General features: G+C 46.3%; 1 protein-coding gene across 2 annotated transcripts in view; it reads left to right on the top strand.

The window, feature by feature from the left end:
* Positions 1 to 9,086: 9,086 nt before the first annotated feature.
* The window catches only part of PSD3 (pleckstrin and Sec7 domain containing 3), a 118,449-nt gene continuing 114,278 nt past the window's right edge, over positions 9,087 to 13,257 (top strand). Inside the window, exon 1 of one of the 2 annotated variants that reach the window (XM_032674651.1) lies at positions 9,087 to 9,195. In XM_032674651.1, coding sequence (XP_032530542.1) covers positions 9,148 to 9,195 — 48 coding nt within the window. In that variant the 5' untranslated portion in view covers positions 9,087 to 9,147. Of the gene's footprint in view, positions 9,196 to 12,789; positions 12,864 to 13,257 lie in introns of those variants that run through there. The other variant, XM_032674652.1, reaches the window with a different exon arrangement.

Below are 13,257 nucleotides of genomic sequence, written 5' to 3'. Positions count from 1 at the left end.
GCTAGATTAGCATCTTTAACCTGTGACATATGGACCACAGAGTAACAGTCCATAACACATACAGGGCCCATGCAGCATGCAAGGGCAATGGGAAAACAATCTAAAGATACCCCTGAGTCCACACCCAGCAGAGATCTCTGGGTGGCAGATCTCTGACCCCTGCTCCAATGGATTATTTGACTTGTTGGGGGCAAAAATACCATTTTGTAAAACCTTGGTCAACACTGACCAAATGCTAAGTAATCACATCCCACCTAATTGACTTATCTGGATACAAAAAAATAGGCCCTGAAGGACTAGCAGCCCTTAAACTCAAAGCAACTAAAATCTCAACCACCTTCCACATGGGACTGATCAAAGTATACCTAGGATCCTTTGCCTTATCTATTCTCATCATCATTTTATCAACACACAGAACTAAAAATCACTGCTAATCACCCTCAGATTCTGTAATGCTTAATGGCTTATAGCCTTTTCTTTCCTAATTAAAGAAGGTTGTGACATTTTTGACTACTTGACTTTGCAGGTTCTCTTCAGACATCTTGTCTAGGATACTGTCAATTTCTGGGAGAAAGTAACTTTTATTTATTCCTGAAGATTGGCTGATAAGCAGCTTCTGCCAATAGCCAATCTTTTTTCCCTGAGCCTTATACATTTTGAGTGACTACCAAAACAACCAAGGATGACTCAGGTTTAAATGTCGCAATGTAGCTCTGCCCCCTACACACCATAGAGAAGTTCTCTCTGGGAATGATGCAAACTCAGGAAAGGATGGAGAAGGGTGAATGCCATGTCATAACTTAGCTCTGCTGTTGTTTTCACAATTGCTTCTCTGTCTGTGATGTTAATGCAGCACCCTGGGTGTTCACCAGGGTACCCTGTTGGTAATCAGGAGCTATTCCCTCTGCTAGCAAGGAAAAAGAAAATGAAAATGAAGGACTCCTCTAGTTAGAGCTGGCAGAATTTGAAAGGGACCAACTGTGTAAGCGTTGAATCACCAAGAAAACTATGGCTTTGTTTGCCTACTAGCAGGGCACATGAATCACAAGGAAGTTCTGCCAACGGTAACAAAAAGTACAATGTTTTGTGTAGTCTCTCTTCCTATAGATTCCCTTTTTTTGGGCATACCTCATGCACTCATATCAGTATTTTCCATCTCCCACTTGTGTCCTGGTGGATACCTCTGGCAGGTTTAAAAAGTATATAGATGAGTGGACCACTGGCCAATGCTGACTGCTGCCCAAAGGGATGTGCTTTTCCCTGTCTTTCTCTTGGAACAAGCATTAATAAAGTGCTGGTTTCCAATAACTTAATTTTCCCTGAGACCTCTGTCCTACTTTTTCTTTAAAAATTAGCTAACTAGTTCAGAAGATTTAATGGGAAGAATAGAGATGGACAAACAGATAACATGCAGCATAACCCTGTAAGCTCTTCTTTTCTTGGAGAACTCAGGTAAAACAAGAACTGTTTAATCAAATTGTTGCTGCCTGTGAGTTGGTCAAGTTATGCACTCAAGAGAAAGCCTGTACCTCAAGCAGACTGCTTGAGGAAACACATACAGAATGTCACTACAAAGTATTTCCTTCTAGGGCACCTTTATTAGCCTCCTTGTCATGTGATTCATCGACATTTTAAAAGCGGAATATCAACTTTTTAAAAAATATCATTGAGATTTAACTGTGAATTTTCTGAGTAAGAAGCAATGCTTATAAAACATCTTCCACACTTACATTAACAGTTTTGGGTGGTCTGTACCTTATTTTCTGCAATATGCTCTAGATTTTGAAAGCATTCCACTGTGTTCATCTTCAGGATGGCTTTCATTATCCAGTCCACTCCAAGGATATGAGTTTTCCCCCGTCCAGTCTGTCACTGCAACATCATTTGAATTACATAGTGCCATCCCCTAAGGATGGCAAGAGATCTCACAGGGAGCTTTTCACTGGTGGCTTGTCTTGACATCTTTAGAGAAGATCTTGGTGGTTCGAGATCCATTAGTTGTAGACATAGTTGTGTGGTGTGCTTACTGTGATCTCCCACACCTTTTATGGGCTCTGATCCATAGGAAAACTTATGCTTGTGGTGGCTGTTAAGACAGATTGTGCCACTCTGTTTAATTCCACTATCTTCCTCTACTAGGTTTGTAGCCACACACATAGGCAAAATGCTGGAGTCTATGCCCAACCCCTGCCAATTCTTGTAAAGTATCCCTTGCGTCCCAGAGCTCTTCTGGCTTTATTCTATTCAAACATGGCTTCCTAAAGAGTAAAAAAAAGGCCTTAGACAATCTCTTTTTGGCAGGTTACCTCAGTGCACACAGCACAACGAGTCTTTCCACGTTTGAATGTTTCATATCCAGAAGAGACCCTTGGTGAGGTACTTGCAAATCCTCAGGCTGCATCAAATGCAGCTGTATGGCTTGAGGCCCATAGCCTCAGTACAGAGATTACCTTTGGGATGTACACCTTCCATTCAAAAAATGCATTCCCTGCAGGAAATGCAGAGAGAATGCAGGAAATGCAAAAAGGATCACTGTCATGCCACCAGATGATTATGGTAGTTTTGTGTCATCATAAGACTGCAGTATTTGTTTTCTTTAGAAATCAAAGCCATTATTTAAGCAAGCTATTTTAGCAATAATCACCTTTCCATTTATGGGAAGTAGGAGGGGTTTCCATTCTAGCCTTGGCTGTTACTAATATCCAGTGCAGATCTATCTGCCTTCCATAGGTGTGTCTAAAGAACTGCTTAATGAATTCTGTGGAGAAACTGAACCTTTATATTTTACCTACAGAAAACAGTGGTCTTCTGTTGGTAGCTAACAAACACATTGGTAGTTAGTTGGTAGCAGTTGGTAGCTGCTAACACATTGACAAATACTGACTTGCAAAAAGAGGCAAAAATCTCCCATCTAACTCAGAAAATTCCCTCAAACTCAAATCCAAGATGTGAGTGAGGTTTATTAATCTGAGGTCACTGATTGAAAGGTTTCCCCCATTCAAGTAGGAGGACAGAGGAACGAACCTGAGTCCCTCAAGAATATCATTCTCTTCTTTTTCCACCCAGTTCCAACACTCAGGATCAGGCAGCCTGGGGAAATTCAGGCCCTCCTTGATGTCTCAGTTCCGCAGAGCTCACTCCTGAGGCAGCTGGGCTGGCTGGCTATTTTGTGACCACTTTGGATGTAGTAAATGAACTGGAGCTCATGCTTCAGCACAGTTCTTGACCAGTGTCTAAAAATGTGTATGTGAATATGTGATATTTTGGTCCTGGTTTTATAAAGTATTTGTGTGTCTGTCTAATTTCATGTATGTGACTACCTCCAGTGGGACTGAACCATGTGCTTAGTAGGGACTGAGAGGTGCCTGGCTGAGAGACATCTGGTTTATTGCCATGCAAAGAGCAACCTTCTCATATTAAGTGTAACATTCACTTGCATCCATGGTTTGATCAGGTCATTTGACTTCTCTACCTCACTTGTTTCATCTGAGAAGTCAGATTGCTGGGGCTTGCATTTTTGGCAGGCGGTGTAGGAGGATTAATTCATGAGTGTGTGCCCTGGACTTCAGAGAAGTCTACCAGTATGAAAAACTATAATTAAGAATTGCTTGTCCTGCGCTTGAAAACACTTGCACAACAACCTTATCCTGAGCACAGCTGACTGTTTGCCACTACTACTCAAAGCACTGAAGGTTAAATGTGCTCAGCAGGATCACAATCAGACTAAACATTTGCTTGTAAGACAGCCATTCAAAATCCAAAGTTTGGGAAGAACCAAGAGAGACTCCAAAGGCCAAGGGAGACAGTGATAGCTTTCCATGGACTCCAGTAGGCTTTGAATGAAGTTTGTATCTCCCTCAACTGTCTCAAATAGTTATCCCTTCATCACTATACATTCCTCTTCATCTTCTGAAAACAAGAATCCAGCAACTTTCTCAAGCCAGAAGAGAATATTTCTGACATCAAGGAAAGGGAAGAAAACAGCATGTTGCTTCTGCACCAGCTATTAAAAATCTAGCATTCTAATTAAAAAATATAAATAGAAAAGAATTATGAAGGATTGGAACACATACTTGTGGAACTGAGCAGCTTTTTCTTTTGGGCTGAATTCAGGCTTGGATTTGATCTGGAGCTATAGCTATGGAGTTGTAAAGCTGGCTTGATGGAATTGTAAAAAGTCAGTATGACACCGAATGAAAACAATGAAGCTTTTGGAAACAAAATAAAGAAGGATTTTTGGATTTGAGGGAGTCAGGAGCACCATATCTGTTCCACCTGTAGGCCCTGGATCCACGTGGTGATGGTGAGTGATACAGAGTGAGAAATGACAGGCAATGCCCACCGGTGGCCTCGGTTGTTCAGATAAAACCTGCTTTGTAGGAGATTGAATCTCCATGCTAGAGCATTGAATTGTCCATTTCATGTCTTCTGCGTTCCTGGTGAGGATTATCTGGAAGTAAGGGGAAGAGACAGATGCTGGATAGCCTGCTACTCTGGCTTTTAGTACAGTCATCTAGGTTGCAGAGGAAGATGCACGGAAATGGTGAAAAACTAATGCTGAGACCTGTAGCACAGCAACAGGTGAGAGCTGATGGAAAAGTAAGGCTGGTGTAAAGAGTGGGGTGAACAAAGGTGACAGCAGCAATTAATCTGGGGAGAAGATGTAGAAAAAAAAGCTCAAGTGCAAAATGATGCTTCTTGGCTAGAGCATTTTGTCTGCACAGGGTGGGCCTGGCTAAATGTGGCATTTGGCAAAACTTCCATAGCGTTAGAAGGAACAAGAGTGGGGTGGGTGGGATGAGAACTCCTTTCATGTTTCCTGCTGCTTCAGGTAATATTCAATGTCAAGTCTGTGTGCCCATCTCATTGATGGAGGGTGGCCCCTGGCCACAGGCAGGGTAGTAATTAACAATTAGCCTGGGAAAAAGCAATAATAAGAAGATGAATGATTGCTGGGGAGATAGGGAGCATGAGTCTGGGGATGTATGGCAGTGGAGCTGGGACTCTTCACCAAGGGGGCAGCAGTTCTCTAGAGCAGGATAGTAGAGGAACTGAAAGTTCCTGTGTTGAGGTCTGGCTTTGAGTGCTGTAGAAGCCAGGGCTGTGAGGAGCAAAAAGTGGCACTCGGTTTTGAGGAACTGGGGTGGTAGCTGAGATGGTGGAAATTTAGAGGATGCATGCTGAGGTTGAAATTTGGGGAGGGAAGAGAGAGATACAAAAAGTTTGAAAGGAGGTCTGGTGTCCTGCTTTGGAGAGGAGCAAGAAACTGTAGAAGATTTACATCTTCTACAGGAGATGACAGGAGTCATCTCCTGGTAGCCTGTTTTCTACTCACATCTTCAGAGTGTGATGCCAGCCATATGCTCCCTGCCACTTGATGTAAAGTTATGCCTCCCTTCTCGCTCTGTCCTCCCAGGCACCTCAAAGCTCTTGCTTCACTAAGGCTTTCCATCCCTTCAGATGACCCTTCCAGCTGATATTAGCCCAGCAGGCTGTGCAGCAGCCTTGTGTGGCAGGCTGTCCCAGGAAACTGCTACAGAAGAAGAAAACACCTGTATCAGCCTGGTGATACAGCCCACTGCACTGCAGACCCTGGCTGTTACCATGGTGCTGCACCGGGAGAGTGGCTGTCTCTGGTGTCACACTCCGGCTGGACACGTGACACCTCTGCCTCGAGTCTTGTTCAGCTTTGGCTCCTGTTCTCTGCTGTGGGAACAAATGGCATCTTCCTTTGTTTAGAAAATGTACTGAGAGACCTGCCAGCAGAGACCTTCCAGTCCTTACCAAAGTCAATATTGATCTGTTCGCATTGGCTAGGCTCACTCTGTCCCAGTGAAATGTGCTTGTCACCATTTAACCTTCCACCTGTCATTTGTGACTGATGCCTGAGGAAAACTGAGGAGGGATGTGCCCACCCATTTCCAGCTGTTTGTTGCTGACACCCGCAGCAGCTTTGTTTAAGCAAAGGAAGTGATCTCGTTAGTACTTTTCTTTGCAGCAGCGTTGATTCCATTTTTGGGTGCAGCATTTCAGCCAGTGGCTGCTGTATGAACATGTCAGAGTTACAGGCCATAATTATCCTGTTTTGGGGAGCACAGTGGGGTGATATGCCTTATGTTTGCCTGACTCTGAAGGCTGCTTATTGCATGTCAGTGCAACCACAGTTTTAGGTGCAGCAGTCCTTCTCTGACTCAGGTTTTCCAGGTACTGATAGCGCTGTAAAAAGCTGCTACCCACCCTGCCAAAAAGAAAAAGGCCATTGAATAAATGTTCCCTTCCCCTCACTGGCTTAGTATCTGAAGTGCAGTCTCAGTCCTGTCTGAACCATCTGTAGGAAGATAAAGAAGACACTCATGAAAAGGGGAAAACTGTTCAGGAGACTTTGCAGGAGTATGCCAGGGTCTAAGGAAGCCACAAAGCCACAGTATCTTGGCTTGAAATGTATGCTTTCCTTGATGATAGCATGCCATAAAGTTACAGTATTTGGCATCTCCTTTTGGAGGTCAAGACCAGAAAGATTTCTGTGAGACTGGCTACGGTTTTCATAGAAAGGATAGTATTCTGTAGGATCACATATGTTGTTCAGGAGGGTAAAAGACTACCTGCAGCATTTCTGTTCAGCTCAAATACAGTGTGCTCCCCTCACCTGCGTGTTGGAGTGTGCTTTTGAACACCTCTGCTGAAGTTTATGGAAAACATTCCTTTTTCTTGTGGCTGATAGTCTAGATGGGCTACTTTGCTAATGAATTCATCTGGTTACCACATGCAGGCAAAAGGCAGGGATGGCAGAAGGAATCAGTGAGTCTAGGACAGATGGGGCTCTGAGAGGAAGACTCAAGAGTAACCATGCTTAGGCAGAGGTTTTTCAGACTTATTTTGAGATGGCCTTTGATAAATCTGATTCAACAGAGCACTGTTTGCTTGTTGAACATATGGCTGGGTGTTTGAGTCTGAGAGAGGAAGGTCTCACTTTCCTTACATTCTTCCTTTGCTTTTCTGCTAGGCACTGTATCCTCTGGGGAAGAGCTGAGGAGCTGTGCATGCCAGACTGACCTGTGGGGCTGATGATGCTGGTGTGACGCATCTTATGTACTCTAAGGCAGTGAAAGAACTCTTCCTTCATATCGTCCCAAAGGCCAAATCTACCCTTGCTGCATGGATGACATTGCATGTAAACCAAACTGTGATTCTCTCCTTTACCCTTTACGTGGCAAGTCGGGGGAAGGGAAGAAATCTCGGTGATTTGATCCCTAGAAGCCTCCCTCTAATGATATAATATGGCACAGATCCAGACACAGAAACAACTGAGCTCTTGGAAACTGGCTGAAATTTGCTTTTCCCTACCTCCGCTGATGGCATTCCCATTAGTGGAGTATTCTGGAACTCCCAGACCTAGCCTCTTGCTTCCCTGTCAGAACTAGGATGGTGGACTTTCCCCTATCCAGAGAGATGGCTAGGCTATACCCCTAATGCTGGGGAGCAGCAGGAGCAGAACTCTGTGGGACTTGGTAGCCCAGGAGCAACTGACTCCTTCTCTGTCACTTTTGGAGGTGCTTGGGAAGAACATGGACAACACCAGCCTGGCTGGGACCCTTTCTCATGGCCTTTACTCTGGCAAGCTTTTAGTAGGGCCCGTAGGTGACACCAGGCTTGTTGCATGGAGCTGCTACTTTTGGAGAGTAGGCAAGGAAAAGATTTAATGACCTGTCCCTGCTGTAGGCTCACCAGATCCGCACAAACTCTCAGGAGCTTTGGGTTTTGCTGGGGAGGGGATGATGGGCTGCTCAAAAGGCTGTACCCCCCACAGATAGGCTGATTTCAGGACCCTGCAGCCCTTTGCTAAAGAGAAGGCCAAAGATGGAGATTTGCTGGACATGGGGAAGAGCAAGGGTTAAGAATAAGAGAGGAGGTGACAGCAAAGACCAAGGAGGTAGCCAAGAACCTGCCAAAGCAGGGATATTCAGCAGGATTTTCTGTGTCCTTCAGTTTGACTTGGGCTAATCAGGTGACTTCTAGACACTGCCAGGGGAAGTTTAGGCTGGATATTAGGAAGAAATTTTTTACAGAGAGAGTAATCAGACACTGGAATGGGCTGCCCAGGGAGGGGGTGGATTCACTGTCCCTGAAGGTTTTTAAGATGAGCCTGGATGTGGCATCAATACCATGGTCTGGTAATCACGGCAGTGTTGGATCAAGGGTTGGACTTGATGATCTCAGAGGTCTTTTCTAAGCCAGTTGATTCTATGATTCTATGACTCCTCCAGCAGGGGAGGTACCTGTGCTGTGAAGTCCTTGGTTTTGAAGATAAATATCAAATTGGAGATCCCCAAAGTCTGATGGGTGGAATAACAAATGTTTTAGATTCCCCATCAAATGCTCTAATTTTGGTCAGTTACAGGGCTCCACAGGCAGGGAATATTGGTCATTTCCTCTCCTCCCAAGGAACATGTGAGATAGAGGAGAATGTGAAGGGAAATCTCCAGACACAAGAAATGGAGGGTCTGAAAAAACAGTTTCCTGGAAGTCCTGGGCATAGCAAGACTCTGGAGAATTGTCAATGCAGAAAGGAGCAGGACAAGAGTCAGTTAACCCATAAAAGGGAAGTTTCCAGGAGCTTTGAGTATGAGGCCAAACCAACCTGGCAACCAGCAAGGAAAAAGCCAAGTGGAGAATGATGATACTGGCATGGCTTGCAGCATACGCCTCCTCACAGCAAAGCCAGCTAACTAGCCAGTGTGTTCACTAACCCATTCCAGGTGGCTGTCACTCTGGGCTTTACTATAATGATTTGTACCTGACTCTTCTTAAGAAATAATAGGAAGCTTACCATCTTTCCACATGCCCAGTTGTTCTTAGTCTGCACCTGACCTCCAAATCTGCTGTCTTCTTTGTGCTGTTGCAGTTACTTTTCCACCCTTAATTCAAAAAGAAATGGTTGTGATGGTGACTGTGTTTTTCTGAGTAAAACCAGAAAGAAAAATGTTTTCCCAGCTGTGTCCAGAAAAGCTGTGTCCAGAAAAGCCAGACACACAGAGGAAAATCCAATAAATGATTAACTCAGTCTTTCCATCTGTAGATAACGGTGCTTCTGCTTAGGGATTTTCAAGTATTTTTTTTTTTCTTTTAGTGCTAACTTCCTTCTCCCTCATGACAAAAGAGGGTCTTTTTGATTTGCATGTCCTGAGAAATTTTCTGGTGAGTACCTGGATGAGGCTTACTTGTGGTTTTCTGCCTTTTGAATGAGGAAAAATGATTTGGAAGTGAGTTTTCTGTACTCCTTCCCTGTGAGAGCAGAATAGTGAGCAAGGCAGCACCTTTATAGCCAAAAGATTAGTGTTTATGCATTGTTACCCTTTACAGAGCACTATTTTGATACACTCCTTTTTTCTTTTTCCCTTTTTTTTTTTTTTTTTTGTTTCATTGGGGGGTGAGGTGGTGATGTAAGGTATTTTCAGCTGTGAATTTCTGACCCAGAGAATTAGTGTTTGTCTTAGGAAGTGGTGGGAAGAGGTTGGGGCCATCTGCCTGGAACAGGCACTGACGCACAGCAATGCTCAGTCCATTCATACACCTTGGTGCTCCCCTGCTGATGAGAGAAAGCACCCTATGACCTCATGTTGCGACCAGAAGCAGGTTTAATCCATGTTTTAGGATCAGAAAAATGCGTTTGGTTTGCTGCCCCGCTATCACTCAGGTGTGGGTCTGCTTGACAAGCACACCTTGGCAGCCCCTTGACACTGCCTAGCTTATCCATTTTCCTGTTTGTTGACCTCATGTTTCTCATTCAAGACTCCTTGCAAACAAGCAATCCACCATAATTACTTTTTTGCCCCGGGTCCCAATTTTGCTACCTGGCATATGCTGTATGCTTGAACCTAAATTCTTAAATTCTTAAGAATAGCTGTGACACATAACTCATAACTACTTAGCAAGCTGCCAGTTTTTGTGTCAGTTTTTGCTGACATTTCTTTTAGCTTTTGATATAACTACCCGGACACTTATATCAAGCCTTTGGACAAAAAAATCCCACAGATTTCCTTCATAAATGCACTAAACCCATCCCATTTCTTTACTGATTGCCCATTCACAGAAATGTTTTAGGATTTAATATGGTCATTGTGCAGAAAATAATGATCAGTGGTGTAAGAAACTCCACCTTCCCCTGTGCAAATTTCAGGACCCCATCATCCTCCTTGGGCAGTGAAGCAAACTAACAGCTAGATGCCTGTGTAGCAGAGGCTTGCAGGATCATCTTGCCACAGGCTGGCAAATGCTCTCCTCTCCCAGTCCTTCAGCACAGAGCATATTCCTGGCAGCCCAAATGTCTGGGTGACTCAGGCCAGATGACTGGATCAGAGAGAAATTCTTCTCAACACAAAGAGGGGGGAAAAACCCAAACTGGGGCGCAGTTTCTGCATCTGCCACCTAGGTGCCCAGGGCAGGGTGATGTGCAGCTGCCTTGCAAGGGGCAGCACCAGCCCCCTCCCTCCCTGCCCCCCAAGCCTGAAACCCTGCTTTTGCTTCCAGCTGCCTCCTGGCCTGCATGACCTCAGCCCTCTCGGGGAAGAGGGAGGCAGAGTGCATCAGCTCCTCAGAGCCCCAGGCGCTGGGTGGTTTCTTCTTCCACTGCATTAGCCAGCTCAGATGTGGCACAGATGGAGAATCTGCAGCCTGTGCCCCTGCACTGGCTTCTGGAGCCTCAGAGGCCCCTGACAGATGGGACAAAACCCTGGCGGGGCCAAAACATGCTTGACATCACAGCTGTGGCTGGGGGAGAGGGGTGAAGCCCTTCCGCACATCAACCTGCCCTGCTGGGGCACAGCAGTCCATGGCACAATTCGGCCACAGATGATGGGCATGGAGCTGCATCACAGGCACATGCTGCTCCTGTGGGTTTTGGGTTCTGTGCTGACACACGGGGTAGAGGTCCACACCAGTCTGCGGGCCTGCGTAGAGACCACTTCAGGCCCCATGCCAGCTCTTTCAGGGGATGGAAAGCCAGGTTTTCATACACCTGTTCCCAGAGGACAGAAATTACTGGATTGGAGGACTGCTGAGCAGGGCAGGGGGCAGATGCCGTGCCACTCCTGTGATGGGTGGGTAAACATAGCTTGTGCTGGGATGCAGGTTTAGGGGCTTAGCACATGGAGAGGAAAGCTGTAGGGAAAGAGTAGGATGCCTTCTGAAATACAGGGTACACCAGGTCTGAGGCACGCATTCAGCAGAGGCAGTGCAGTCTCCCTAGAGGGTGGCGTGGGTGGAAAGCAGGACCACTATTGTTTGGGTAAGTGTGGAGCTGGAAGTGGTGAAAAAGGGTGGGTTCAAGTTAGGAGGAGCAGCGTGAACTCTGCCTGCTGCAGCTCTATTGGGAGGAGCATGGGGAGGTGTCACTGGATGGAGCCTCCAGATGAGTTTTAAGAGCCTGGAGATGGTGCTGCTACTCCCGTCTTACTGCTAAGCAGGTGAAGCTTCAGGCCAGGCTGCATGCATTATGCCTGGACTTACTTTTATTCTGCCAGAAATGGAGTTTTTAAATTTTTTTTCATAGTGCTGTAGAATGGAAAGGCTGAGATCGTCCAGTGCTGACAAGGAGGATGCTTGAGGTCGATGGGGAACAAGGCAGGACTACACTCTCTCCTTGGCCGCAGAGATGCTGCTCTTCCCCGGGCGTGGTACACTTAAGTCAATGACTTCATGGTGATGCACTCCTACCACTAGCACTGTCCAGAGCCTTTCAGAAAAGAAAAGCATTAGAAAACAACCTTGACTACCACCTAACATGCAGCTTTGTTTTCCAGTGCTGGGGATGAAGCAAACATACAGTGTTCAGTGAGTCCTGGTCCTAGGAGATTGCTCCAGAAAGCCTATCCTTAATTTTGATGGGTTAAAACCAAGAAGTTTTCAGCTGCTACTGAACAAAACACAAATAGGCTGAACCCACAGAAACTGACACCCTTCTTTATCCAGTCTGCCAGTTACTTGGGCAGCTCAGTCCTCTAACTGGGGCCATGAGATTTAGGGGTGTTTTCTAATGCACAGCTTCTGACGGGGAAACCCCACTTTTATTTAAAAGAACAGCTCGCAGAGCTCCTGGTTAGAGAAATTCTAACGATGTGGCTGTTGGCTCAGAAACCTGACAGCGCAAGAGAACTTCCAGCAAGCTGTAAAAAAAAGTGAAAAATCAGTTTCCAGCGTTCAGGTAGGGTTACTCCGAAGACATCTGCGCTGTTCTGGTTTTTGAAGTCGGACTGCGAGGGAAAGCCCAAGGGCTGGAAAAGGCTCCTTCCTTTTTTGTTTTGTTTTGTTTTGTTTTGTGCCCCTACCCTCCCCCCACCCCCCTCCAGCAAGTGCGAGCCGCACTGAGGGGATTTAGGAGCAGAGTACGGCATGTCCCGGCCCCCGCGGGCTTTGGACGTGTTCCTCCCCAGCGCCGTTGCTGCGGGCACGCGGTCCGGGGTTGTGCTTTTCGCTGTATTCGCTTCGCTAATCCTAAAATAATTCCCTTTTTTTTTTTTTTTTTTTTTTTTTAATCTTCCCCAGGAGCACGTGGTGCGCTTCCCCTCCCCTCCCCACCCCTCCCCTCCATCGCGCCCACCCCCGCCCCCGTCTCTCTCCCCTTCCCTCCCCTGCCCGGCGCCCGCCCCGCCCCGCCGGGCCCGGCCCCGCCGCTCCGCGCCCACCGCGCTGGGCCCCGCCGCGCTGCCCGGCTCCGCCGCGGGCGCTGGGGCCGGCAGGGCGACACGGCCCGGCCGGCACAGCCCGCACCGCCCCGGCTCGGCTCGGCACGGCTCGGCGCGGACCGGCGGGAGGACGGTGCGATCCGCCGCGGCCGGCGATGGGAGATGGAGGGAGCCGGCGGTGCGGTAAGGGGCGGCGTGTGCCCGTGAGGCTGCGGGGGCTGCGCTCAGCCGGGGGCACTTCTTTCCATCTACTTTTACCTTTTTTCTCTTTTCTTTTCTCTTTTCTCTTTTCTTTTCTCTTTTCTCTTTTCTTTTCTCTTTTCTCTTTTCTCTTTTCTCTTTTCTCTTTTCTCTTTTCTCTTTTCTCTTTTCTCTTTTCTTTTCTTTTCTTTTCTTTTCTTTTCTTTTCTTTTCTTTTCTTTTCTTTTCTTTTCTTTTTTCTTTTCTTTCTTTTTCTTTTTTCTTTTTCTTTTCTTTTTTCTTTCCCTTTCCTTTTTTCTTTCCCTTTCCTTCCTTCTTGCCCTTCCTTCTTCTTGCCCCTTCCTTCTTCTTGCCCTTTCCGTTTTTCCTCCCTTTT

The sequence above is a fragment of the Chiroxiphia lanceolata genome, chromosome Z (genome assembly GCF_009829145.1).
Source record: "Chiroxiphia lanceolata isolate bChiLan1 chromosome Z, bChiLan1.pri, whole genome shotgun sequence".
Taxonomy (NCBI): Eukaryota; Metazoa; Chordata; class Aves; order Passeriformes; family Pipridae; genus Chiroxiphia; species Chiroxiphia lanceolata.
This window is presented reverse-complemented; position numbering and strand designations above follow the sequence as displayed.